Genomic DNA, 27,350 nt, shown 5'->3' with positions numbered 1-27,350 from the left:
AGCCTGTCACATAGCGCTCAGATATTCATTGGGCCTCACACAATCCAAAAGTGTCCAGTGTCCAAAAGTGTGTGCAGAGATTCAAAATCTCCCTTATCCTCTAGTCACTTTTGTCACAGCTGTGCCATCGAGCCTGTCACATAGCGCTCAGATATTCATTGGGCCTCACACAATCCAAAAGTGTCCAGTGTCCAAAAGTGTGTGCAGAGATTCAAAATCTCCCTTATCCTCTAGTCACTTTTGTCACAGCTGTGCCATCGAGCCTGTCACATAGCGCTCAGATATTCATTGGGCCTCACACAATCCAAAAGTGTCCAGTGTCCAAAAGTGTGTGCAGAGATTCAAAATCTCCCTTATCCTCTAGTCACTTTTGTCACAGCTGTGCCATTGAGCCTGTCACATAGCGCTCAGATATTCATTGGGCCTCACACAATCCAAAAGTGTCCATCCAGTGTCCAAAAGTGTGTGCAGAGATTCAAAATCTCCCTTATCCTCTAGTCACTTTGGTCACAGCTGTGCCATCGAGCCTGTCACATAGCGCTCAGATATCAGTGGGCCTCACACAATCCAAAAGTGTCCATCCAGTGTCCAAAAGTGTGTGCAGAGATTCAAAATCTCCCTTATCCTCTAGTCACTTTTGTCACAGCTGTGCCATCGAGCCTGTCACATAGCGCTCAGATATTCATTGGGCCTCACACAATCCAAAAGTGTCCAGTGTCCAAAAGTGTGTGCAGAGATTCAAAATCTCCCTTATCCTCTAGTCACTTTTGTCACAGCTGTGCCATCGAGCCTGTCACATAGCGCTCAGATATTCATTGGGCCTCACACAATCCAAAAGTGTCCAGTGTCCAAAAGTGTGTGCAGAGATTCAAAATCTCCCTTATCCTCTAGTCACTTTTGTCACAGCTGTGCCATCGAGCCTGTCACATAGCGCTCAGATATCAGTGGGCCTCACACAATCCAAAAGTGTCCATCCAGTGTCCAAAAGTGTGTGCAGAGATTCAAAATCTCCCTTATCCTCTAGTCACTTTGGTCACAGCTGTGCCATCGAGCCTGTCACATAGCGCTCAGATATTCATTGGGCCTCACACAATCCAAAAGTGTCCAGTGTCCAAAAGTGTGTGCAGAGATTCAAAATCTCCCTTATCCTCTAGTCACTTTTGTCACAGCTGTGCCATCGAGCCTGTCACATAGCGCTCAGATATTCATTGGGCCTCACACAATCCAAAAGTGTCCAGTGTCCAAAAGTGTGTGCAGAGATTCAAAATCTCCCTTATCCTCTAGTCACTTTTGTCACAGCTGTGCCATCGAGCCTGTCACATAGCGCTCAGATATCAGTGGGCCTCACACAATCCAAAAGTGTCCAGTGTCCACAAGTGTCTGCAGAAATTCAAAATCTCCCCTGTCCTATAGACACCTTGTACCTTGTTTTACATTACTATATAGTTTGTTGGATTTTGTCTACATTTCTACCAAAAATGAGGAAGGCTGGTGGAAGAGGCCGTGGAATTGGGTGGGGGTTGGCAGCTGGTAATGATGGTGTTGGTGGTGGATCTGATGGTAGTGGCAAGAGCAAAATAGGACCGAATGCAGGAGGTGCTGACCCTGCGTCATCGTCTGGCTACATAAGGCCTCGAACGCTTAGTTTTCTAGGAGTTGGCAAACCGCTTTTAAAGCCAGAGCATCAGGAAAAAGTTTTGTCTTACATTGCTGACTCAGCCTCCAGCTCTATCGCCTCCTCTTCTTCAGTTGTAAAAAGTAAAAGCACTGAGTCGTCATTGGAGGCTCATGTTCATGAACCACACCTTTCCTTGTGTCCTTCACCCCAACCAAGATTGAAGGATGACGCAGGCCATACTACTGATTACTCCATGGAGCTGTTTTCACATACCATGCCTGGATTATCAAGTGAAATGGTGAATTACCCAGGCCAAGATGAATCTGACATGGAGTGCACTGATGCACAGCCGATGATGGATGATTCTGCTGGTACATTCACTCAGAGCACTACATTGTCCTCGCAGTGTACAGAGCCAGATTCTGACCCTGATGAGACTCAGGTGCCCCTTCCCGCACACTATACCACCATACACGGTGACACAGAGGAAGGTGCACATGACATAGAAGAGGAGGTGATGGATGACCCAGTTGTTGACCCAGATTGGCATCCATTGGGGGAAGAGGGTTCTGCTTCCAATAGCTCAGATGAGGAGCATCCACAGCAGACATCGACATCGCAACAGCTGTTATCTGGCAGGCCCGGAGCACTCCAAAGACAGGTTCCAAACATCAAAAGAGTTGCTGGACAGCTTGTTCAGAGGGTCAAAAGATCACAGCGTGCTAGGCCGCAAAATGTCTGCCAAAGTAGGAAGAGTGCAGTGTGGCACTTTTTTGAACAAAATCCTCATGATCAGGACAAGGTTATCTGTAAGAAGTGCGCAAAGACCTTTAGCCGAGGGAAAAATCTGAATACCAGTTGCATGCTTAGACATTTAACCAGCATGCACTTGCAAGCGTGGACACAACACCAAACCTCAAGTGCCACATGTGCAACTGATCACAGCGAAGGTAGTCAGCAACGCTACATTGTTTCCCCCACTGTAAGCCCACCGGTTAGCACAGCAGCAAATGTTGAGGTGTCGTTGCAAGACCACAGCAGTCAGGGAATCCCACTGTTATATCAACGAAAGACTGATTCTAGGCCATCAGAAAGAACACCAACTCCATCACCATCATCAACCCTCTCTCAGTCCGCCCTGTCCACCGCTACTTCCACCAAATGCAGCTCTCAAGTCCAGCTCACCCTCCCAGACACTATGAGTAGGTCAAGAAAGTACTCAGTCTCTCATCCGCGTACACTGGGTTTGAACGCCCACATTGCCAAACTAATCTCGTTTGAGATGATGCCCTTTCGGTTGGTGGAAAGCACAGCTTTCCGCGAACTCATGGCCTATGCAGTACCATGCTATGACCTACCCAGTCGCCACTTCTTCTCTCGCAAAGCCATCCCAGCCCTCCACCATCATGTGAAAGTCCGCATTGTCCATGCACTCAAGCAGTCAGTGAGCGGAAAGGTGCACCTCACAACTGATGCATGGTCCAGTCGGCATGGCCAGGGCCGTTACGTGTCCATCACTGCGCACTGGGTTAATGTGGTTGATGCAGGGTCCACAGGGGACAGCGGTGGTGGGACAGTGCTGCCTAGCCCACGGTATAGGAAACAGTTGGCTGTAGGCGTTCGACCCTCCTCCTCCTCCTCCTCCTCCAGAAGCGAAAGCTCGTCCACAGAGCGCAGTCGTACGAGCACTCCATCTGCAGCTGCCACTGTTGCACACGATGTGTCCCCCTATTGAGCAGCTAGTGGAAAGCGTCAGCAGGCTGTGTTGCAGATGATGTGTTTGGGCGACAGACACACCGCCGAGGTGCTGGCCGAGTACTTGAAGCGACAAACTGAGTCATGGCTGGGCAGTGTACATCTTGAGGCAGGCAAGGTAGTTAGTGATAACGGCCGTAATTTTGTGGCAGCCATAGCCCTTTCAAAACTCAGCCACATACCTTGCTTGGCTCACACCTTGAACCTGGTGGTGCAGTGCTTCCTCAAAAATTATCCGGAGTTAACAGCCCTGTTCCAGAAGGTGCGAAGACTGTGCGCGCACATCCGCTGGTCGCCTGTACACTCCGTTCGTATGCAGAAGCTGCAGCGATTGCTCCACCTTCCCAACCACCACCTGATTATCGACATTGCAACAAGGTGGAACTCCACCCTGCACATGGTGGAGCGGCTGTGCGAGCAGAGGCAGGCCATAATGCATTTGTGGGAGGATACACAGCCAGGCACTTTGAGAGCAGACATGGAGTTGACAGGTGTGCAGTGGTCGAAGCTGAAAGACCTTTGTAAAGTCCTTCAGTGTTTTGAGGAATGCACACGGCTGGTAAGCGCAGACGACGCCATTCTAAGCATGAGCATCCCACTTATGCGTCTGCTCATGCAAACTTTGACGCACCTTAAGGAGCAGGCATCTGCAGCCAATGTTGATGAGGAGGAAGAGGAGGAGGGAATCCTTGATGACATTCAGCCATTGTCTGCTCAGGGACCTCTCCTGGACGAGGTGGAGGAAGAAGAGGAGGAGGAGGATGATGATGGAGATGATTACTTAGGGGAGGAGGATGCATCTCGTGGGGCAAGTGAAAATGTTGGCGTGGCAAGGTCTGGTACAGGGTTTGTGCGTGACTGGAGGGATGTGGATTTGCCAGAAAGTGCTCCTCCACCCAGCACTCGCAGTGCATCATTGACACCGGGAACATTGGCCCACATGTCAGATTATGCCTTGCGGATCCTAAAAAGGGACCCCCGCATTGCCAAAATGATGAACGATGACGACTACTGGTTGGCCAGCATCCTGGATCCACGCTATAAAGGCAAATTACAAAACATCATGCCACAGGAGAACCTTGACCTAATATTGGCTAATAAACAAGCAACTCTGGTAAATCGGTTGCTTGAGGCATTCCCAGCACTCAGCAGCGGTGATGGTTCTCACACGAGCCGTATGGGCCGGGGGCAGCTTGGCAGAGGTGTTCGTGGTGCACACAGCAGAAGTGGTGTTGGAGACAGGGGTTTCATGACAATGTTGTGGACTGATTTTTCAAATACCGCTCACACAACTGGTAATACTGCATCGATGGAAAGTGACAGGAGACAGCAGTTGTCAACTATGGTTACAAACTACTTTTCCTCCCATATCGATGTTCTCCCACACAGGTCATTCCCCTTTGACTATTGGGCCGCTAAATTGGACACCTGGCCTGAATTGGCCCAATATGCCTTACAGGAGCTCGCTTGCCCAGCTGCAAGTGTGCTATCGGAAAGAGTCTTCAGTGCAGCTGGATCAATCCTGACAGAAAAAAGGACCCGTCTGTCAACCCAAAATGTGGATGATCTAACCTTCATTAAAATGAACCACGCATGGGTTTCCAAGGATTTTGTCCCACCTTCCCCTGATGACACATAGGGTGACAGAAAAATGGCTTGCTTTGGTCCACCTCTTCCTGGTACTTCACCTATTTCGCCTTTTGCATCAGCTGAATGTCCAACATCAACATATGCCACTTTCTAAAACTCCCTAACTGTGCTGCCTCCCCCCCCATGGCCAGGGTCACCACCTAGCGCAGGACACCGTGCGAGTGCCGTTGCCCTGGACAGGTGGGTAGGCCGACTCTTGGGCGCGGGCACTGGCACAGGGTCCCTCATAGTGCAATCAAGTGTCTCTGACGGTGGTGGTGCACACCCGCCGTCAGACACACCGCTGTACTATGAGGGGCCCAGTGCCAGTACCGACGCCCACGAGTGGGCCCCCCTTGCTTGGGCAGGGCCCCAGCATTTGCAATCTTTACCTCTCCCTGCTCCTCCGCTGTGTAATCTGGGCCGTCAAATCCATACTGTGCCTGACACCGTCTGAGCCTGCCTCCTGATGTATAGACATATATTTTGAATGTGTACGCTATCCATACATATTATCCGGGGATACGGTACCCTTTCTAACCTTTGTGCAATCACGTGCAATCCATACTGGGCCTAACACCGTCTGAGCCTGCCTCCTGAGACATATATTTTGAATGTGTACGCTATCCATACATGTTATCCAGGGATACGGTACCCTTTCTAACCTTTGTGCAATCACGTGCAATCCATACTGGGCCTAACACCGTCTGAGCCTGCCTCCTGAGACATATATTTTGAATGTGTACGCTATCCATACATGTTATCCGGGGATACGGTACCCTTTCTAACCTTTGTGCAATCACGTGCAATCCATACTGGGCCTAACACCGTCTGAGCCTGCCTCCTGAGACATATATTTTGAATGTGTACGCTATCCATACATGTTATCCGGGGATACGGTACCCTTTCTAACCTTTGTGCAATCACGTGCAATCCATACTGGGCCTAACACCGTCTGAGCCTGCCTCCTGAGACATATATTTTGAATGTGTACGCTATCCATACATGTTATCCGGGGAAACGGTACCCTTTCTAACCTTTGTGCAATCACGTGCAATCCATACTGGGCCTAACACCGTCTGAGCCTGCCTCCTGAGACATATATTTTGAATGTGTACGCTATCCATACATGTTATCCGGGGATACGGTACCCTTTCTAACCTTTGTGCAATCACGTGCAATCCATACTGGGCCTAACACCGTCTGAGCCTGCCTCCTGAGACATATATTTTGAATGTGTACGCTATCCATACATGTTATCCGGGGAAACGGTACCCTTTCTAACCTTTGTGCAATCACGTGCAATCCATACTGGGCCTAACACCGTCTGAGCCTGCCTCCTGAGACATATATTTTGAATGTGTACGCTATCCATACATGTTATCCGGGGATACGGTACCCTTTCTAACCTTTGTGCAATCACGTGCAATCCATACTGGGCCTAACACCGTCTGAGCCTGCCTCCTGAGACATATATTTTGAATGTGTACGCTATCCATACATGTTATCCGGGGATACGGTACCCTTTCTAACCTTTGTGCAATCACGTGCAATCCATACTGGGCCTAACACCGTCTGAGCCTGCCTCCTGAGACATATATTTTGAATGTGTACGCTATCCATACATGTTATCCGGGGAAACGGTACCCTTTCTAACCTTTGTGCAATCACGTGCAATCCATACTGGGCCTAACACCGTCTGAGCCTGCCTCCTAAGACATATATTTTGAATGTGTACGCTATCCATACATGTTATCCGGGGATACGGTACCCTTTCTAACCTTTGTGCAATCACGTGCAATCCATACTGGGCCTAACACCGTCTGAGAATGATAGATGGGGCCCACCATACACTGGAACATTCCAAAGGTGGACATCAGACACTGGAGCAGCATTTACCGGGCCCATTATACACTAGAGCATTAGAAATGGGGCCCATTATGTTTGGAGCATTATTTGGGCCCATAAGACAGTAGAGCTTCATCCATGGGGACCAACATATACTGTAGCATTATGTGGAGCTCATCATATACTGTTTCAAACATTATATGGGACCAATGATTCTGTATGGAGAAATAGATGGGCCTCGTCATGAGATGTAAAAAGTGAGGTATTTTTCATTGTACTATACCACTATTTCTCTGCCGTATCGGAGCATGATGAGTTGTGGTATGTGTTAAAGGGGCGCTCTTTCGCCCAGGGCACATGAAAACCTGGAGCCAGCCCTACCCCCCCACAGTCTGTAGCCAAATAACCCCCATTTTTCAGTGCGTAACTTGTATTATGAAGTTAATTAAGGTTGACAAGCTTAAGTAAGAAGAATTGATGCTTTTGGCATTCAAATGGGCACTGTTGGTGTGTTTCCTGTCCTCCTCTCACTGCCGACTTTTATTCCCCATTGACTTACATTGGGTTTCGTGTTTCGGGACAACCCCGACTTTTCCCTATAATCAGACGATCTTGCTCGACCCGACTTTTGGAAAAGTCGGGTTTTACGAAACGAAACGCGACCCTAAAAAACCAAAAGTCGCTCAACTCTACTCATTACAACATCATATGGCAGAGAGTTCCATAGTCTCACTGCTCTTACAGTAAAGAATCCGCATCTGTGATTATGCTTAAACCTTCTTTCCTCCTGACGTAGAGGATGCCCCCTTGTCCCCGTCACAGGTCTAAGAGTAAAAAGATCATTAGAAAGGTCTCTGTATTGTCCCCGCATATATTTATACATTGTAATAAGATCACCCCTAAGCCTTCGATTCTCCAAACTAATTAACCCCAAGTGTAATAACCTGTCTTGGTATTGCAGACCCCTCAGATCCCTAATAACCTTGGTCGCTCTTCTCTGCACCCACTCCAGTTCAGCTACGTCTTTCTTATACACCGGATGCCAGAACTGTACACAGTATTCTAAGTGTGGGCGCACTAGTGACTTATATAGTGGTAAAATTATCTTCTCCTCATGAGCATCTATGCCTCTTTTAATGCATCCCATTATTTTATTTGCCTTTGCAGCAGCTGCCTGACACTGGCCACTAAATGTGAGTTTGTCGTCCACCCATACACCCAGGTCTTTTTCAGTGACAGTTTTGCCCAGTGTTTTACAATTAAGCACATAATTATACATCTTGTTCGTTCTACCCAAGTGCATGACCTTACATTTATCCCCATTAAAGCTCATTTGCCATTTATCAGCCCAAGCTTCTAGTTTACATAAATTCTCCAGTGATATAAAATTGTCCTCCTCTGTATTGATTACCCTGCAGAGTTTAGTGTCATCTGCAAATATTGAAATTCTACTATCTATGCCCCCTACAAGGTCATTATCAGGATCCTGACAGAGCCGGCATCCCGCCTCCTCTGAGCAGGGACTCACCCGCACTGTAGGAACCCCTGGGGATCAGGACAGCCAGAAAGTATAGGTGCACAGGACCTGAGTGATGAAGTTTAGCAAGCCAGCACGGGACCTATGGTCATGTGACTGCAAGGGGGTGGGGCTTAGCGTCCTGCTTTCAGAGAAGACAGAAAACTCAGAGTCAAGCAAAACGGAGTTCATACACAGTGCAGACAGCGAGGTACAGGAGGGATAAACAGACCGGAGGTCAGACAAAGCCAAAGGTCATACACAAGAGGGCGATGTGGTACCAAAGGGACGAGCAGAGAGAAGTCGGGTCACAAGCAGAGAGTCATACACGAGAGGTAGCGTAGTACAAGAGGGACAGACAGAACTCGTAACAGGGACAGAACCGGATCAAAACCAAACAAGCAAGCCAGATATCAGGCACAAGGCACACGTACGCACAAGGTCAACTAACTCAGCCGAGGGCAGGAGTATAACTGACACCAGACCTAGGTCCAGTGAGCATTAAATAGCCGCCCTCTGCCAGTGAGAGGCTGAAAAATTAACCCCCAGTCAGACCAGGACGGGCCAAAGCGAAACCCCATCCTGGATCATGACAGTACCCTCCTCTCAATGGGGGGCCACTGGACCCCCAGGTCTCTCAGGGTACTTGGCGTGAAAGGCCCGGACCAACCTATCCGCATGAACCGATCGAGCAGGAACCCATGAGCGTTCTTCAGGACCGTAGCCTTTCCAATGTACCAGATATTGAAGGGCACGATGGACCAACCTGGAGTCGACAATTCGTTCCACCTCTTACTCCGACTGCCCGTCTATCAAAACCGGTGTTGGGGAAGCTGATGATCCCTCCCCAGCGGACCTCACAGGTTTCAAAAGGGCCTTATAAAAAACATTTGGGATCCGCAGAGATGGCGGGAGACGCAACCGAAAAGCCACCGAGTTAACTGCTTCGGTAATTTCATAAGGACCGATAAACTTGGGTCCAAGCTTCGCAGAGGGGACCTTGAGTCTTATATTCTTGGTGGGCAACCATACCTTATCCCCAATCTGAAACAACGGTCCCGCGGATCGTTTTTTGTACGCAAAAAATTTAAATTTGTCCTGGGCCTTCATAATGTTACTCTGGACCTGTCGTCATACCCCCCCAACCGCTGGATCATCTCATCTGCCCCAGGACACCCAGAATTCCAACGAGAAACTTCTCCAAAATGAGGATGAAACCCATAATTGCAAAAAAAGGGAGATGTACCCGTAGACTGGTTAACGCGGTTGTTAAATGCAAACTCAGCCACCGGTAACACAGAACACCAATCATCTTGTCGGTCTGAGGTTAAGCAATGCAGAATTTGCTCCATCGACTGATTGGTCCGCTCGGTCTGCCCATTAGTCTCTGGATGATATGCAGATGAAAGGACAGACCAATACCCAACCTTTTACAAAAAGCCCTCCAAAATCTGGAAACAAATGGCACTCCTCTATCAGACACCACATTCAAGGGTACCCCATGCAACCGCACCACATGCTCAACAAACAATCTGGACAATGTTTCCGCATTAGGTAGAGCTGCCAAAGGTACAAAATGTTCCTGCTTACTAAACCTGTCCACCACAACCCAGACGACGGTATTACCCTTGGAGGGGGGAAGGTTGGTGATGAAATCCATGGACAAATGCGTCCATGATCTCTCAGGAATTGGCAGTGGTACCAATTCCCTGGCCGGCCGGTTATGGGGGGTTTTTGCATGGGCACAAACATCACAAGCAGACACATATTCCCCAACATCAGAGGCTAAAGCAGACCACCAGAATACTCTAGCAATGGCCTTCCGGGTAGCCGAGATTCCTGGATGTCCACCCAGAACTGAGTCATGGAACTCCCGGAGGACCTTAAGGCGAAGCTGAGCTGGCACAAAAAGTTTGTCCACCGGCTTAGCCGGCGGTGCAAGAGACTGGGCTTCCCGAATCTCTCGTTCCAACATATTCGAAATACCTGCCACCACCACCCCAGGCTGAAGAATGGAGGATGGAGGTTCCGGGGGGACACCGGATCTAAACTGCGTGACAAAGCATCCGCTCTGACATTTTTGGACCCTGGCCGAAAAGTGATCGAGAAGTTGAATCGGGAAAAAAAAGTGACCATCTAGCCTGTCTAAGAGTCAACCTCTTAGCTGACTCAATATAAGCTAGGTTTTTGTGGTCTGCAATTACGGATGCCTCCATTCTTCAAAGGCCAACTTAACGGCCAGAAGTTCTCGATTTCCCACATCATAGTTTCTCTTCACAGGAGAGAATTTCTTTGAGAAAAAGGCGCAAGGTCTCAAATTGGTCAAAGTGGTGGGTCCCTGGGACAATACCGCCCCCACACCCACCTCTGAGGCCTCTACCGCAACAATAAATGGTTCCAACGGGTCCGGTTGAACAAAAACAGGGGCCGACATGAAACATGTTTTCAAAAACTGAAATGCCGCTGCCGCTGCGGTTGACCAATTCTTGATATCGGCCCCCTTTTGAGTCATGTCTGAGAGGGGTTTAACCACCTGTGAGAACCCCTTTATAAATTTGCGATAGTAATTGGCGAATCCTAGGAAACGCTGCAGAGCCTTCAAATCACAAGGTTGAACCCACTCGACAATGGCCTGCACCTTATTAGGATCCATGCGATACCCTTCAGCAGACACGATGAATCCCAGAAACGACAGTTCCTGAACAAAAAACAAACATTTTTCCAGTTTAGCAAAGAGACAGTTCTCCCGGAGTCTTTGGAGAACTGCCCGAACATGACCAATGTGAGTCTGTTTATCAGGAGAATAGATCAATATGTCATCCAAATATACCACCAAAACATGCCCAATAAAATCAGAGAACACGTGATTTATGAAGTTTTGGAAGACTGCTGGAGCATTGGTCAAGCTGAAAGGCATGACCAGATTTTCAAACAACCCTTCAATAGTGAGAAAAGCAGTTTTCCATTCATCTCCATCTCGGACTCGGATAAGGTTATACGCTCTCCTTAGATCTAATTTTGAAAACCACTTAGCTCCGGACAATTGGTTGTATAAATCAGAAATAAGTGGAAGGGGATACGTATTCCTCACAGTTATCTTATTTAACTCATGAAAATCGAGGCATGGGCGTAAACCACCGTCTTTTTTTCTTTACAAAAAAGAATCCCGCCGCCACAGGAGAAACAGAAGGACGAATGTGTCCCTTACGGAGGCTCTCGGAAATATACTCCTTCATCGCAGCCCATTCAGGACCCGAAAGGTAATACAAGCGGGCCTTGGGCAATTTAGCACCTGGAACCAGGTCAATGGCACAATCAAATGGGCGGTGTGGTGGTAAAACCTCAGCCTCTTTTTCAGAGAAAACGTCCGTATAGTCTATCAGGCACTCCGGAATACCTTCCAGACCCACGGACGACACAGACACAGTATCAAGACATTTCTCAGAACAATAGGGACCCCATTTAACAATGTCCCGACATTCCCAATTAATTACAGGATTATGCAATTGTAGCCAGGGGAACCCCAACACCAGTCCCGCTGGCAGGTTGTCCATCACAAAACATGAAATACGTTCCTGGTGCAAGGAACTCACTTTAAGGAGAAACTCTTCAGTACAAAACATAATGTCATTCTTTACCAGTGGTGTTTTGTCAATGGCCACAATGTGAATAGGAGTCACCAACCTAACTGTCCCTAACTTTCACCTGGATACCAATTCAGAGTCAATAAAGTTCAATGCTGATTCGCAATCCACGAAGGCAGAAGTGGATGTGGAGACACCCCCACAACAAAGTTCCACTTGCAACAACATTTTAGAGACGGCAGAAAAAGGTACCTGAAAGCCTGGATGACCTCCACGACAATCACCCGGGCTCAGTCGCTTGGTTAGTGGACGGGAGGGGCAAACCTTTCTCCAATGTCCAGAATCGCCACAGTGAAAACAGCCTTTTTCCCACGTGCCATTGTCTCCATTCATTTTCTTTGAGGTCGATGGTTCCCATCTCCGTGATCTCCAATATTGGACTGGCTCCCCTTCCTTGGGAGAATAATGATCTTTCACTTTGCATCACTCCCCTCGCCCGTAGCCGGCGATCCATTCGGATGGCCTGTTTCATAGCCTCCTCCAGGGAATCAGGCGGAGGGTGGAGAGGCAAGGCATCTTTCAGATATTCAAACAGGTCTCTACGGAACAAACCCCGGAGGGCGGCATCATTCCAACAGACCTCAGCAGCCCAGCGTCTGAATTCTGAACAAAACCACTCGGCTGAGTGCTTCCCCTGGCACTCATCACCATGTCCTCAGCCATACACATACGATCAGGCTCATCATAAATATGCCCCAGGGCCTCAAAAAATGCATCTACCATCATACGCTCAGGGGCCATGGTCGGAAGGGAGAAAGCCCAAGCTTGGGGGGGCTCCCCTTAACAGAGACATAATGACCCCCACTCTCTGACTTTCATCCCCAGAAGAGTGTGGTCTTAAGGAAAAAAAAAGCTTACAAGCCCTCCTTGAAAACTCTGAATTTCCTTTTATCTCCAGAAAAGGTATCCGGTAACTTCACTGGAGACTCAGGGGAAAATAATGTAATATCCCGAGCCCCCGATGAAAAAACCCCCTGCACTGTGTCAGCGATCAGCTGCTGAGACTGAGCCAGGACTCTTTGTTCTCCAAGGAGTTTCTGAGACATCTGGGTCAGGTGTTTAACCTGCTCAAAAAGAGCGTGCATAGGATCCATCACATATACAGAAGAAGGGGACAGAGAAAAAAAAATGGTATCGGTCAGTTATAATATCAGGATCCTGACAGTGCCGGCGTACAGCCTCCGCTGAGCAGGGACTCACCCGCACTGTAGGGACCCCTGGGGATCAGGACAGCCAGAAAGTATAGGTGCACAGGACCTGAGTGATGAAGTTTAGCAAGCTGGCACGGGACCTACAGTCACGTGACTGCAAAGGGGCGGGGCTTAGCGTCCTGCTTTCAGAGAAGACAGAAAACTCAGAGTCAGGCAAAACGGAGTTCATACACAGTGCAGACAGTGAGGTACAGGAGGGATAAACAGACAGGAGGTCAGACAAAGCCAAAGGTCATACACAAGAGGGCGACATGGTACCAAAGGGACGAGCAGAGAGAAGTCGGGTCACAAGCAGAGAGTAATACACGAGAGGTAGCGCAGTACAAGAGGGACAGGCAGAACTCGTAACAGGGACAGAACCGGATCAAAACCAAACAAGCAAGCAAGCCATCAGGCACAAGGCACACGTAAGCACAAGGTCAACTAACTCAGCCGAGGGCAGGAGTATAACTGCACCGGACCTAGGTCCAGTGAGCATTAAATTGCCGCCCTCTGCCAGTGAGAGGTAGAACAATTAACCCCCAGTCAGACTAGGACGGGCCAATGCGAAACCTCGTCCTGGATCATGACAGTCATTAATAAATATGTTAAAAAGAAGCGGGCCCAAAACTGACCCCTGTGGTACCCCACTGCTAACCATGACCCAGTCCCAGTGTTCTCCTTTAATAACCACCCTTTGTTTCCTATCCCTGAGCCAGCTCTTAACCCACCTACACATATTTTCCCCTATCCCCATTGTTCTCATTTTATGTATCAACCTTTTGTGTGGCACCGTATCAAAAGCTTTTGAAAAGTCCATGTACACCACGTCCACTGCATTCCCTTGGTCCAGTCCGGAACTTACCTCTTCATAAAAGCTTATCAGATTAGTCTGACTGGAACAGTCCCTTGTAAACCCATGTTGATATTGGGTCATGAAGTTATTCTTCTCCAGATACTCCAGTATAGTATCTCTTAGAAAACCCTCCAGGATTTTACCCACAGTTGAGGTTAAACTTACTGGCCTATAATTTCCAAGTTCAGTTTTTGTCCCCTTTTTGAATATTGGCACCACATTTGCTATACGCCAGTCCTGTGGTACAGACCCTGTTATTATTGAATCTTTAAAGATTAAAAATAATGGTCTATCTATGACTGTGCTTAATTCCTGCAGTACTCGGGGGTGTATCCCATCCGGGCCCGGGGATTTGTCAATTTTAGTGATTTTTAGATGCCGACGTACTTCCTGCTGGGTTAAGCAGGTGACATTTAATGGAGAATTTTTTATCCCTGATCATGTTGTCCGTCATGGGATTTTCTTGTGTAAATACTGTTGAAAAAAAGTCATTTAGCATATTGGCTTTTTCCTCATCCTCTTCCACCATTTCACCCAAACTATTTTTAAGGGGGCCAACACTATCATTTTTTAGCTTCTTACGATTTATGTAGTTAAAGAATATTTTGGGATTATTTTTACTTTCTCTGGCAATGAGTCTCTCTGTCTCAGTCTTTGCTGTCTTGATTTGCTTTTTACAGAATTTATTTAATCTTCTGTATTTTGTTAATGCCTCATCACTACCTACTTGCTTTAATTCTTTAAATGCTTTATTTTTATCTCTTATTGCGCCGCTTACAGCGCTATTTAGCCATAGTGGTTTCCTCCTATTTCTCGCATGTTTATTCTCATGTGGTATATATTGTAAACAGGTCCTATTCAGGAGGCTAATAAACGTCTCCCATTTTCTTTCATGAAAAATTTGATGGTCCCATAGTTTCCATTCATAAAGTCATATGGCGCTCCTTCCTTTCTGAGCTCTGCTGTGCACCCAAACAGTGGTTTTCTCCCTCATATGGGGTATCAGCATGCTCAGGAGAAATTACACAACAAATTTTTTCTACTTTTACTTGTTATCATTGTCAAAATAAAAAATTTTGATCTGAAATAAATTTTTTTGTGAAAAAAAGTTACATTCCAAAAATTCCTATGAAGCACTTGAAGGGTTATTAAACTTCTTGAAAGTGGTTTTGCGTACCTTGAGGGGTGCAGTTTTTAGAATATTGTCACTTTTGGGTTTCTTCTATCAAATAGACACCTCAATGTGACTTTAAATGTGATGTGGTCCCTAAAAAAAAAAAAAATGGTTTTGTAAATTTTGTTGGAAAAATAAAAAATCACTCGTCAACTTTTAACTCTTTGAACGAAAAAATTTCCATTGCAAAATTGTGCTGATGTACAGTAGACATTGAAAAATTTCAAAACTGCTACATTTTCAACATTTTCACCAAATATCCATTTTTTTCACAAATGAACACAAGTCATACCAAATACATTTTACAACTGTCATGAAGTGCAATATGTCGCTTAAAAACAGTCTCAGAATAAGTAGGATCTGTTGAAGCATTCCACAGTAATTACCTCATAAATTGACAGTGGTCAGAATTGTAAAAATTAGCCTTGTCATTAATGTGCAAACCACATTCGGGGGTAAATGGGTTAAAGAGGTTGTCCCATTTCATAATCATTGATCTTTGCCAACATCCTCAAAAAAAGTGTTGATTAGTTGTCTAAAATGAATGCTACTCTAGTTATGTATTTTTATTCATAGCAGTTCTGTTTCTTGCTACTTGTATTCGTTCTATACCCGATACAACAAAACCTCCACAAATCAAATTCCTAGTAAATTTTCGACCAATCTGAACAATGAGAAACAAAGCATGAACCTATGATGATGATGAAGATTAGAGATGAGCAAACTCGAACTGTAAAGTTTGGGGTTCTTACTGGACACCTAGTGTCCTATACTGAACTCCGAATACGGACTTCTCCTGGAAGTTCATTTTACAGTTCGTAGTCGGGAGAGAGAGAAAGAGAGAGCATGCCATCATGGAACAGAGCAAGAATACAGCTAGTAATGAAGGTAGTTACCTGTAAGATGTAAGTGCAGTCTAAGGCTAGTTTCACACTAGCATTTATTCGAAGCAGCGCACGGTGCCGCTAAGCCCCGCCCCCTGCCGGCTCCCTGCCCGCCCCATCCAGTCATCGCCGCCTACTATCGCACATGGACGCTTGCGATCTGGGCACCCTATCTTTAGCATAGGGTGTGCAGATCGTGCGCTAGTAGGATTTTGGCGTGTGCTGCGCACTTTTGAAGGTGTGCCGTGCGCGCCGAAATGCAACATGCTGCATTCGGCGTGCACAGGCGCACCTTCAAAAGTGCGCAGCGCACGCCAAAATCCTACTAGCGCACGATCTGCGCACCCTATGCTAAAGATAGGGTGCGCAGATCACAAGCGTCCATGTGCGATAGTAGGCGGCGATGACCGGATGGGGCGGGCAGGGAGCCGGCAGGGGGCGGGGCTTAGCGGCGCCGTGCGCTGCGTCGAATAAACGCTAGTGTGAAACTAGCCTTAGGATGCAGCTACACTCCATGGCTCGTCATGCATTGAGGCTCATTCTGGCCCAGAATATCTACACTATTTTTAAATAAAATTATGCAGCAATTGGCAAAAACCATGAACGGAGTTTTGTCCTCATGTGTCCACTCGCAGTGTGTGGTCTCACCATGAAAGTAGAAGCATAAATATTTAATTTCATTCTGCATATTTATTATTCTCAATATTGGATTTTCCTAATTGTGAACAGGACCTACGAGGAAGCGTGATTAAGATTTGCAAATTTCTTGGAAAAGAGTTAGATGACGAAGCAGTGGACTCTGTGGTGAAAAATGCTTCCTTTAAGAACATGAAGCAGAACAATATGACTAATTACAGTCTTGTGCCACCGGGTCACATGGACCAGGAGAAAAGCCCATTTTATAGAAAAGGTAAAAACTGATCACCATATTGAGAAAAAAATTGTGTAGTCAAAGTCAAATCTTGTGTTCATTCTGCACTAGGCAATTTCTGTTATACCTTCTCCTGGCAAATCAGACTGAAGGTATGTGTGCAAAGTTTTTTTATCTGCCGGATTCCACCAGAAACTTGTCTGAAAACCTGAAAAAAAGAAAAAACAAATTATCTTATGTACAGCAATGTCAAAATAACTTGTTGTTCAAAGGTCCCATTGCGAATCCTGCTTTGAGCAGGGGGTTGGACCAGATGTCCCAGGAGGTCCCTTCCAACTCTACGATTCTATGATTCTATGATTCTATGATTCATTGTTTGTGACTTCTTTTAAATTCAAGCTTCAAAAGCCACGAAGTGGCTGGAAGATGTGACCAGGCCAATATTCAGGTGGCCCACACTTTTTTACCTTTTTCCGTTGGGTATGCTATATAACCTGCCTGAAAAAGTAAACTCTAAAGGTCTGAACATATGCACTGCAATGTGAAAACGGTTTGCTGCTTAGGTTCCATTAACTCTTTAGAGCTTTCAATGATGTCAAGAGGTTAAAAAAGTGACTGGTCCAAAATGGACAAACAAAAGATGTTGAGGAAAGAGTGAAGGAAAAAAAGAGATGCAAAATAAGACTCTTCATGAGAAAAGACACCGGCATGACATGAAGTGTCTTCCACCTGTCATATTTGTTGGGTTCGCAGACATTTAAAAGACATAGTGTGCACATACTCTCACGGTGACCACACCCTAAAAGTCACAAATTAAGATTACACTAACGGTGGCCAAACTGGCCAATATCAAAAGGTTCAGCTGACAGTGTAGTATGTATTTATGGCTCTGAGTGATGATTGTTGGGGGAAATAACAATCCGGCGTGTCCAATTTCATGCAGTAGACGCTTTTATTCTCTAACAGGTAAGTCGCCACCAGAAATGTTTGTAGCAGCTCTCTCAAAGTAAACAGAGGAGCACTCGACAAAGTGAGAGGATAGCCGGAGATAAGCTAACTACTAACTGAACAATCTGATAGCTATCAAAAACATGTTGGGTCTTTCGTCAAACACTAGCTCAGGTGATATAAGAGGGGCGTTCATTAAAGACTCACTTCCTGTGGACTGAGAGCAATGAAACTTGGCACAGTTATTAGTCCTTCTCTACATAACCCCTTAACCCCCGAAGCTTTTTCGGTTTTGCGTTATTGCTTTTTGCTCCCTTTCTTCCCAGAGCCATAACTTTTTTTTACTTTTCCATCAATTTGGCCATGTGAGGTCTTGTTTTTTGCAGGATGAGTTGTTCTTTTGAATGACACCTTTGGTTTTACCATGTTGTGTACTAGAAAATGGGTAAAACATTTCAAGTAGCGATGAAATTGCAAAAAAATGCAGTCCCACATGTGTTTTTTGTTTGGCTTTTTTGCTGGGTTCACTAAATGCTAAAACTGCCCTGCCATTATGATTCTCCAGGTCATTACAAGTTCATAGACACCAAACATGTCTAGATTCTTTTTTATCTAAGTTGTGAAAAAAAATTCCAGTCTTTGTTAAAAAAAAAACTGCACCATTTTCCGATACCCATAGTGTCTCTATTTTTTGGGATCTCGGGTTGGATGAGGGCTTGTTTTTTGTGTGCTGAGCTTACGTTTTTAATTATACCATTTTTGTGCAGATACGATCTTTTGATCGCCCGTTATTGCATTTTAATGAGATGTCGTGGCAACAAAAAAAAAACCTCAATTCTGGCGTTTTGTTTCTCACTACGCCTTTTTAGCGATCAGGCTACTCCTTCTTTTATTGATAGATCAGGTGATTCTGAACACGTCGATATCAAATATGTGTATATTTAATTTTACTTTTATTATTTGATTTTGAATGGGGCGAAAAGGGGGGGTGATTTGAACTTTTATATTTTTTTATTTTTTAAATTTGTAAAACTTTTTTTTTACTTTTATCATGTTTCTATAGTCTCCATGGGAGACTAGCAGCTGCCATACCTCAAACGGCTCAGCTACATAGAGGCGATGATCAGTTCGCCTCTATGTAGCTGAATTACTGACTTGCTGAGTGCCGCCCACAGGGTGGCACTCACAGCAAGCCGGCACTGACAACCATAGAGGTCTCCAGGAGATGTTGGGTTGTCATGTCGACACTGGTGACCCACGATCAAGTGACGGGGTTACCGGTGTGCGTATTTCTGGCACAATTGCCGGAAGTGCTTGTTAAATGCTGCTGTCAGTTGTCTATGCTTTGTTGTTCCCATTATTAAACAGTGGGTCTCCTATACTGTTATTGCCTATGCAGTGAGTGGCTGGGCTGCAGAAAATTAGGACGCACCCCAGTACCCCTTTGATGAGATGTACAGGATGGCCTCATGACAAAAATGGTCCCATTATAAGAACGTGGGTCTCCCATACTGTTTGGCTATGCATTGAATGCAAGGCCTGCCCTGCCACAAAGATACACGCACCCCAATAAGCCTTTGAACCCATGTACTGGATGTCCACAGGAAAACCAAGTTCACATTATTCATTTGGTACTCCATTACTGTTTGCTTATGCATTGAATGAAAGGCCTGCCCTGCACCAAAGTAGTACACACCCCAATTTACCCTTTCAACAGATGTACAGGGTGTGCCATTTATACGGATACACCTAAATAGAATGGGAATGGTTGGGGATATCAACTTCCTGTTTGTAGCACATTAATATATGGGAGGGGGGAAACTTTACAAGATGGATGGTGACCATGAGGGCCATTTTGAAGTTGGTCATTTTGGATCCAATTTTATTTTTTCCAATGGGAAGAGGGCTATGTGACACATCAAACTTATTGAGAATTTCACAGGAAAAACAATGGTGTGCTTGGTTTTAACGTAACTTTATTCTTTCATGAGTTATTTACAAGTTTATGACCACTTATAAAATGTGTTCAAAGTGCTGCCTTTTGTTTTGGCTTGTCAATGCAACCCTCTTCTCCCACTCTTGAGGGGAGCATACTTCGCAGATTTTCTTAGAGAGAAGCTCTAATTGAGCTGAAAAGACTTTGCATCATCTTTTCTGTAAGGGGAACCTCACAGCCGTCGTCATTCACATCCAGCTGGAGCTGTCTGTCAGATGAAAAAATCATAAAGCTTTGTTGAGGACTCCTGCTTGCGAGACTTTTCCCTCTGCATTGTATCTCGCCAAGCTCATCAGAGCGATACACATGGAGAGGAGATAGATTTACTGGAAGGTAGCTGGTTTGGCCATGTAAAGGGTGCCCTGGCCACTAGTGAGATTCCTGCCATGCTGGAGGACTTGATATTAGTCTCCATCTGCATCGGCCTTCGTCATGCCGATCGAAGGTTGGAGTGAGCCCAGTGTAGGCAGAGGAGTCGGTTGGTTCCAAATTTTGCCAAACCTTTGGAATATCCGGCTCAGTCTAGCAAGCTAGTGGAGGCCATGGAGGTTTCTTGAGTGGAATCTAGGTCCCGTATTGCTTGCACGCACCTGGTCTGCCATGTCTATAGACAGGCGGGTCATTACGCCACAAGGTGTCCCCAGCGGCATGGAAATGACTGCGTCTAGTAGCTATCGGAGGAGTCTCACTAGACACGGCAGAGATGTCCTCCAAGCTAACTTTCAGGACCACACTTTCCTATGGATTGACCTAACACGCTACTGAGGTTTGCGTGGACACTGGGGCTGAGGGTAATTTTATGTCTTCCACCTTCAACCAGCGGCATGCAGTACCTCTAGTAATGCTCACCAAGCCGATCATCATCCGGGTTGTTAATGGGTCCACGCTATCCTCTCAGATCACACATCAGACCATTACTCTCTCCCTTGCTATATCTCCAAAACATGAGGAGGCAATTTCTCTAATAGTCATCCCGAGGGTATTGATGAGGTGTTGTTGGGTATACATTGGCTGCGTCATCATTCATCTCATATTGACTGGTCTATGGGGAGCATACTTAGATGGAGTGGGTTGGGTGAGGGATGGTGTCTGGGGGCCCAGGTCCAGGTCGGCTCATCTGAGCACTCCACTGATTTAACCTCTCTCCCTTAGCATTATTTCAATACAAAGATGTTTTCTCCAATAAAGCCACGGAGACCCTTCCACCTCATCGCACATATGACAGTCCTATAGACCTTTTGCTGGGTTCTGAGCCTCCCCGGGACGCGTCTATCCTTTATCACTCCTGGTGACTGAGGCTATGTCCCAATATATCATGGAGAATTTGGATAGAGGGTTTATTAGGGAGTCAGTGTCTCCTGCTGGGGCTGGATTCTTATTTATTCAGAAGAAGAACGGGGAACTGCGTCCATGTAATGACTACAGGGGGTTAAATTCTATTAGCATCAAAAATAAATACCCTCTGTCGCTCATCTCGGAGCTCTTCAACAGGCTGCGAGGGGCTAGGGTATTTTCCAAGTTAGATCTCTGTGGCGCATACAACTTAATACATATTCATGAAGGGGATGAATGGAAGACCGCGTTTAACACACGGGACGGTCATTATGAGTATCTTGTAATGCCGTTCGGCTTGTGTAACACTCCTGCCATCTTCCAAGACTGTTAATGACATCTTTCGGGAGCTGCTTTCCACCTCGGTAGTAGTATATCTGGATGATATATTTATTTACTCTCCTGATATTGATGCCAACTGAAGAGATGTCTGCAAAGTTTTCAAACTTCTACATGCCAATTCAGCTTTGCTAAGTTAAGTGTGTGTTTGAGTGGCAGTTTTTGCCTTTCCTGGGCTATATCATCTCGGCCAAGGAGTTGGCCATGGATCCTGCCAAACTGGAGTCTGTGATGAACTTGCAAGAGCCGCATTCCCTTAAAGCGGTGCAGCGCTTTATGGGGTTTATCAACTATTATCGCCAGTTCATCTCTCACTTCTCTACCCTAGGAGCTGCTCCCATAGCCCTCACCAAGAAGGGAGCTAACCCCAAGCAGTGGTCAGAGGAGGTCTCCAAGGCTTTCTCTTCAGTAAAGTCCCACTTCACTAGGGCTCCCGTGTTAAATCAACCCAATCTGGATAAGCATTTCATATTTCCGTCGGTGCGGGAGCAGTCCTATATCAGAAGGATGCTCAAGATCAGAAACACTCATGCTTCTTCTTCTCTAAGACAATCACACCAGTGGAGAGAAACTATTCCATTGGGGACAGGGAGTTACTGGCCTTGAAGTTAGCCTTCTCTGATTGGAGACTGGAGACATCTCCTAGAGGGGACTCGGTACCCCTTTCAAGTGTTTACCGACCACAAGAATCTGCTTTATCTGCTGATAGCCAGCGGCTGAATTCTCGCCAGCCAAATGGTCCTTATTCTTCTCCCGGTTTAACTTCACCCTTCACTTTCTCTCAGGGGAGAAGAATTTACGTGCCGATGCCATATCCCATTCCATTGTCTCATCCAAAGAGGGGAAGCCATGGCTTATTGTCCCATTGGAGAGTGTTCGGACGGTGGCTCCAGTGTCTCTGGAGCAGGTCCCTCCAGGCAAATCTTATGTACCACTGTACCACCTAACTTGTGCCCGAAGGTCCTATCTTGGGCTCACTCCTCCAAGGTAGGAGGGCATTTCGGCATCAAAAGGACCACGGAGCTGTTGGCGAGAAGTTATTGGTGGCCTTGAATGGCAAGGAACATAAGGGATTATGTTCAGGCTTGCGTTTCATGTGCCAGGAGTCAGTCTTCCAGGCAGAGACCCGCGGGTTTGTTACATCCTTTGCTGGTGGCAGATAGGTCTTGGGAGATGGTCGAGATGGATTTTATTGTGGATCTGCCCAAATCTCGTAACAGCAGGGTTATTTGGTTGGTCACCGTCCATTTCTAAATAGTACATTTAGTCCCTTTTTCACGCGTGCCTTCAACACAGGCCTTGGCAGTGCTGTTTGTTAAACACATTTTCCGCCTTCTTTGGGATGCCTGACAAGATTTTCAGCGATCAGGTTCCCCAATTTGCATCTTGGTTCTGGAGGGAGCTTTGTCGGCTACTTAGTATAGAGCTCAATCTCTCTTCGGCCTACCATCTCAAGACGAATGGGCTGGTGGTGAGGGCCAATCAGACTCTCATCACGTACCTATGGCATTTTGTTTCTGCCAGGCATGATGACTGGGCATCCTTGCTGCCCTGGGCAGAGTTTGCGTTAACCAACGCTGTCTCTGATTCTGCCGGGCAGACGCCGTTCCACCACTATTACGGTTAGAATCCGTGTTTACCCGTGCCCATGCCCATTTCGTCCTCTAATCCTTGGGTGGTGGATTGGGCAGTGGAGGCGTGAGACATCTGGGATCTCACGCAGCATGCCATTAAGGCTTCCAAGGAGAGATAGAGGGTCTCTGTCGAAGTGTATCGCCGTCCTGCTCTGGTTTTTGCCCCAGGCAATTTAGTGTGGCTCTCCACTTGTAACATCAAGCTATGTATAGAGTCCACTAAATTTGCTCCCCGCTATCTGGGTCCTTTCAAGGTTCTGGAACAAGTGAATCCTTTGGTATATTGTCTCTGCCTTTCTCCCCATCTGGGCATTGCTGACACCTTCCATGTCTCTATGTTGAAACCCATATACATGACCCGGTCGTCTGGGACTCCTGCCAGAAGCTCGGATACGTTCTCGGATGATTTCGAGGTCAATACCATAGTCGGGTCTAAGGTCGTACGTGGCAAAAAAATATTTTTGGTGGACTGGAAGGGTCATGGGCCAGAGGATAGGACCTGGGCGCCGACTGAACACATTCATGCACCCCAGCTCATTGCCGATTTTGAGCATGACAAGTGTCGCCAGAGAGGTGGTCCTAGGGGGGATATGTTAGGCACCTGGATTCTCCCACTGCACAAGGTAGATCCCAGGCCTCGTCTGCTTCTGTGGTCTCCCATTCTGCTTCGACCACAGTGGAGCCTGTCCTGCAAATACATAGGTCTCAGCGTCTTTCTAAGACTCTTGTTGTTCGTTTAGTTACTGCTGGCTCTCCAGCTACAGCTATAGCATCTAGCGGTAGGCAATGGCGATTAGACATTCCTAAGTCCAGGGATCACCCTACTAAAGCATGCTCATGAGGTTGCGACCTCTCATTGGTGGTCGGTTGTCAAATGCTCAGGTTCTGTGGCGGTTCCGGATTGGTCCATGAGCAAGGTCCTGTCTGAATGGACATGAGTTTAAAATGGCCTCAGGTGCACACACCCATGTGCTAGTATCATTCATGTTACACGTGTCTGTGTAAACACAGTATCTGTGTGATCCTTGTCAGCATGCAGTTCAGGGCTATCTATACACCGCTAGGAATTCTGGCTTATCCGGAGAAGAGCTTGCTTGTGTGGTTACAGGGCTGGCTTTTAGAGCCATTAGGAATTCCGGGCACCTCGAAAGAGGAGTTCTTTGTGTGCATGCGCTGATTGTGTGGGATCACAGTAGCTTATACCCTTGAGTGGGTTACATTCCCTGTCACGGTAACAGGGGTTTGTGTCTAGCACCATTCCTCTAAACTTTGGGCAAAGCTGCGTCGTTCTGTTTAGAGGCAGCTCTATTTCTGTGCTCATCCCTCTGAGAAGTTATCAGAGTAGTGTAATCTGCACTCAGTCCACACAGGGTGACCTTTAATCCCGTGTGTTCTTTGTGATTGCTTGTTTATTTTTAATTTAAAAGTTGTGATTTGAATTTTTATATTTTTAGCCTTTTTTTTACTATTTTAAATCCCCCTAGGGGTCTTGAACATGTGGTCTTCCAATCGCTTTTATCGTATCTGCAATACTGCAAAATTACAGTATATAGAGAAAATTACAGTCTCCTAATAAGTTCCACCTGTGGCTCAGCTTCACATAAGTACCAATATGTCAGCAATGTTACCTTCAGCAGGTCCGTATCTGTCATGCTGCAGGGGGCTGATAGGAGGCAGCGCACGTGCTTCGGCAACTTCATTTAAATGCCCCTGTCATATATCCACATCAATAACTCTATGGATAACCACAGTTATATGGACTCAGCTGTTGATCTCCCTCCACACATGATGACCCCAGCACTGACATATATGTATGTAATTTTTCCTGCACCTCTTTTCAGTGAAATGCAGGATTTTGTTTTAAGAATTTATTTAATGTTTTTTTATGAAGTGTCTATGTTACTATCACTGCAGTTTAATAAATTAGCTCATCACCACTACTTAATTACTGATGACCTAACCTTAGAATAGGCCATCAATATCTGATTGCGGGGTATGACACCCGGGACCCACACCGATCAGCTGTTATCGGAGTTGGCTGGAAGTTCTCAGACGCTGCCAGAACTCAGCCACTCCTTCATACCTATAACGGCCGCAGCCGGATACTCCAGATCTAACATCTATTTAAATAGGGGGTCAATGTGCAGTACCGGACTGTGGTCACTATAATTCTTTCAGAGCTTCTGTATTCCCGGCATCATCTGAGAACTTCCAGACGGCGATGGAAACAGCTGGTAGGCCAGGTTGTTGAATCCCTATTGATCAGATACTGATGACCTGTTACTACATGATCATGTGTTTTTTTTTATTGTATATTGACTATTTTTAAAGTATTTCATAGAATCATAGAATCATAGAATCGTAGAGTTGGAAGGGACCTCCTGGGCCATCTGGTCCAACCCCCTGCTCAAAGCAGGATTTGCTAAATCATCCCAGTCAGATGTCTGTCCAGCCTCTGTTTGAAGACTTCCATTGAAGGAGAACTCACCACTTCTCGTGGCAGCCTGTTCCACTCATTGATCACTCTAACTGTCAAAAAGTTTTTTCTAATATCTAATCTGTGTCTCCTCCCATTCAGTTTCATCCCATTGCTTCTAGTCTTTCCTTGTGCAAATGAGAATAAAGTTGATCCTTCTACAATGTGACAGCCCTTTAGATATTTGTAGACAGCTATTAAGTCTCCTCTCAGTCTTCTCTTTTGCAAACTAAACATTCCCAAATCCTGCAACCTTTCCTCATAAGACAGGGTTTGCAGACCGGTCACCATTCTAGTCGCTCTTTTCTGAACTTGCTCCAGTTTGTTGATGTCTTTTTTAAAATGTGGTGCCCAAAACTGGACACAATATTCCAGATGAGGTCTGACCAAAGAGGAGTAGAGGGAAATAATGACTTCACGTGATCTAGACTGTATGCTTCTGTTAATACATCCTAGAATTGCATTTGCCTTTTTTGCTGCTGCATCACACTGTTGACTCATATTCAGTCTGTGATCTATTAGTATACCCAAGTCTTTTTCACATGTGCTGTCACTTAGCCCTATTCCTCCCATTCTATATATGCTTTTTCCATTTTTATTGCCCAGATGTAGTACTTTGCATTTCTCCCTGTTAAAAACCATTCTGTTAGTTGCTGCCCACTTCTCCAGTTTATTTAAATCTTTTTGAATCCTCTCTCTCTCTTCTCTAGTATTAGCTATCCCTATTATTAGCTATCCCTATTATTAGCTATTTAAGTCTGTATGAAATGTTTTACTATTGATTTCATGATTAGACTTTAGACTTGTGTTCCGTCTTTTTATCCCATCTATAGCTCCTTTTTTTGGATATATCTGCGGAAGACATCAGTACAACACAGAAACCTGCAGTTTATGTTTATTTGATGAAATTCTTTTTGCCCTTATCCAGTTTTGTCTGGACTCTGCCACAGTCTCCACATTATTCATTTCTTTATACTTCCTCAGTATTGTGTTTTGGGGATTATATTATTTTAGGGGTTACTATGTGCATATAACAGATCAATTAAACATAAATTTAAATATTTTGTCACCACTTGTGATTTACAGGAATAGTCGGAGATTGGAAAAATCATTTTACTGTGGCTCAAAATGAATATTTTGACAAGATCTACAAGGCAGAAATGGAAGACTTCAGTGTGAAGTTTCCTTGGGATACAAACACACCGGAATAACGGGGCTCTTCCAGCTGACCAAATGTTCTCAGTGCAGAAAATTTACCAGTCGATGATGATTATTGGTTACAAATTAACACTTTTTATGTAAGATCACATAAAGATTCACACGTTCTTTGATTTTATGAATAAGATTAATGATCTAGTAGAGGATATTGATGTTTTCTGAATGTTCTGCCTGTACTGAGTTCATTTCAATATTTTAAATAAATTTATTGCATTTGAGTGGAGTCCGTGTTTCCATATCTGTATATAACAAAACTTTACAGGTAACAGGTTGGTTCCTGCAGCTGGTGGCTAGTAATGGCTGACCTTGTATATCTCTTAGGCCTCTTTCACACATCAGGTTTTCGGCGTCAGGCGCGATCCGGCGCTTTTGACTAAAAACGGATCCGGCTAAATGCAATGCCGGATCCGGTTTCCCCCCCA

The 27,350-nt window shown here is 45.8% G+C and overlaps 1 protein-coding gene across 2 annotated transcripts in view; it reads left to right on the top strand.

The window, feature by feature from the left end:
- LOC141050264 (sulfotransferase 2B1-like) overlaps nucleotides 1-27,146 on the top strand; it is a 163,683-nt gene extending 136,537 nt beyond the window's left edge. For both annotated transcript variants that reach the window (XM_073547147.1, XM_073547145.1), the window contains 2 exons: nucleotides 16,844-17,024; nucleotides 26,797-27,146. In XM_073547147.1, the coding sequence (XP_073403248.1) occupies nucleotides 16,844-17,024; nucleotides 26,797-26,921 (306 nt within the window). In that variant the 3' untranslated portion in view covers nucleotides 26,922-27,146. The remainder of the gene's footprint in view (nucleotides 1-16,843; nucleotides 17,025-26,796) is intronic.
- Nucleotides 27,147-27,350: the final 204 nt, after the last annotated feature.

Source organism: Dendrobates tinctorius, unplaced genomic scaffold, assembly GCF_039654945.1.
Source record: "Dendrobates tinctorius isolate UK_male_01 unplaced genomic scaffold, ASM3965494v1 ptg000151l, whole genome shotgun sequence".
NCBI lineage: Eukaryota > Metazoa > Chordata > Amphibia > Anura > Dendrobatidae > Dendrobates > Dendrobates tinctorius.
The sequence above is the reverse complement of the archived record's forward strand: the minus strand, read 5'-3'. Positions and strand labels throughout refer to the sequence as shown.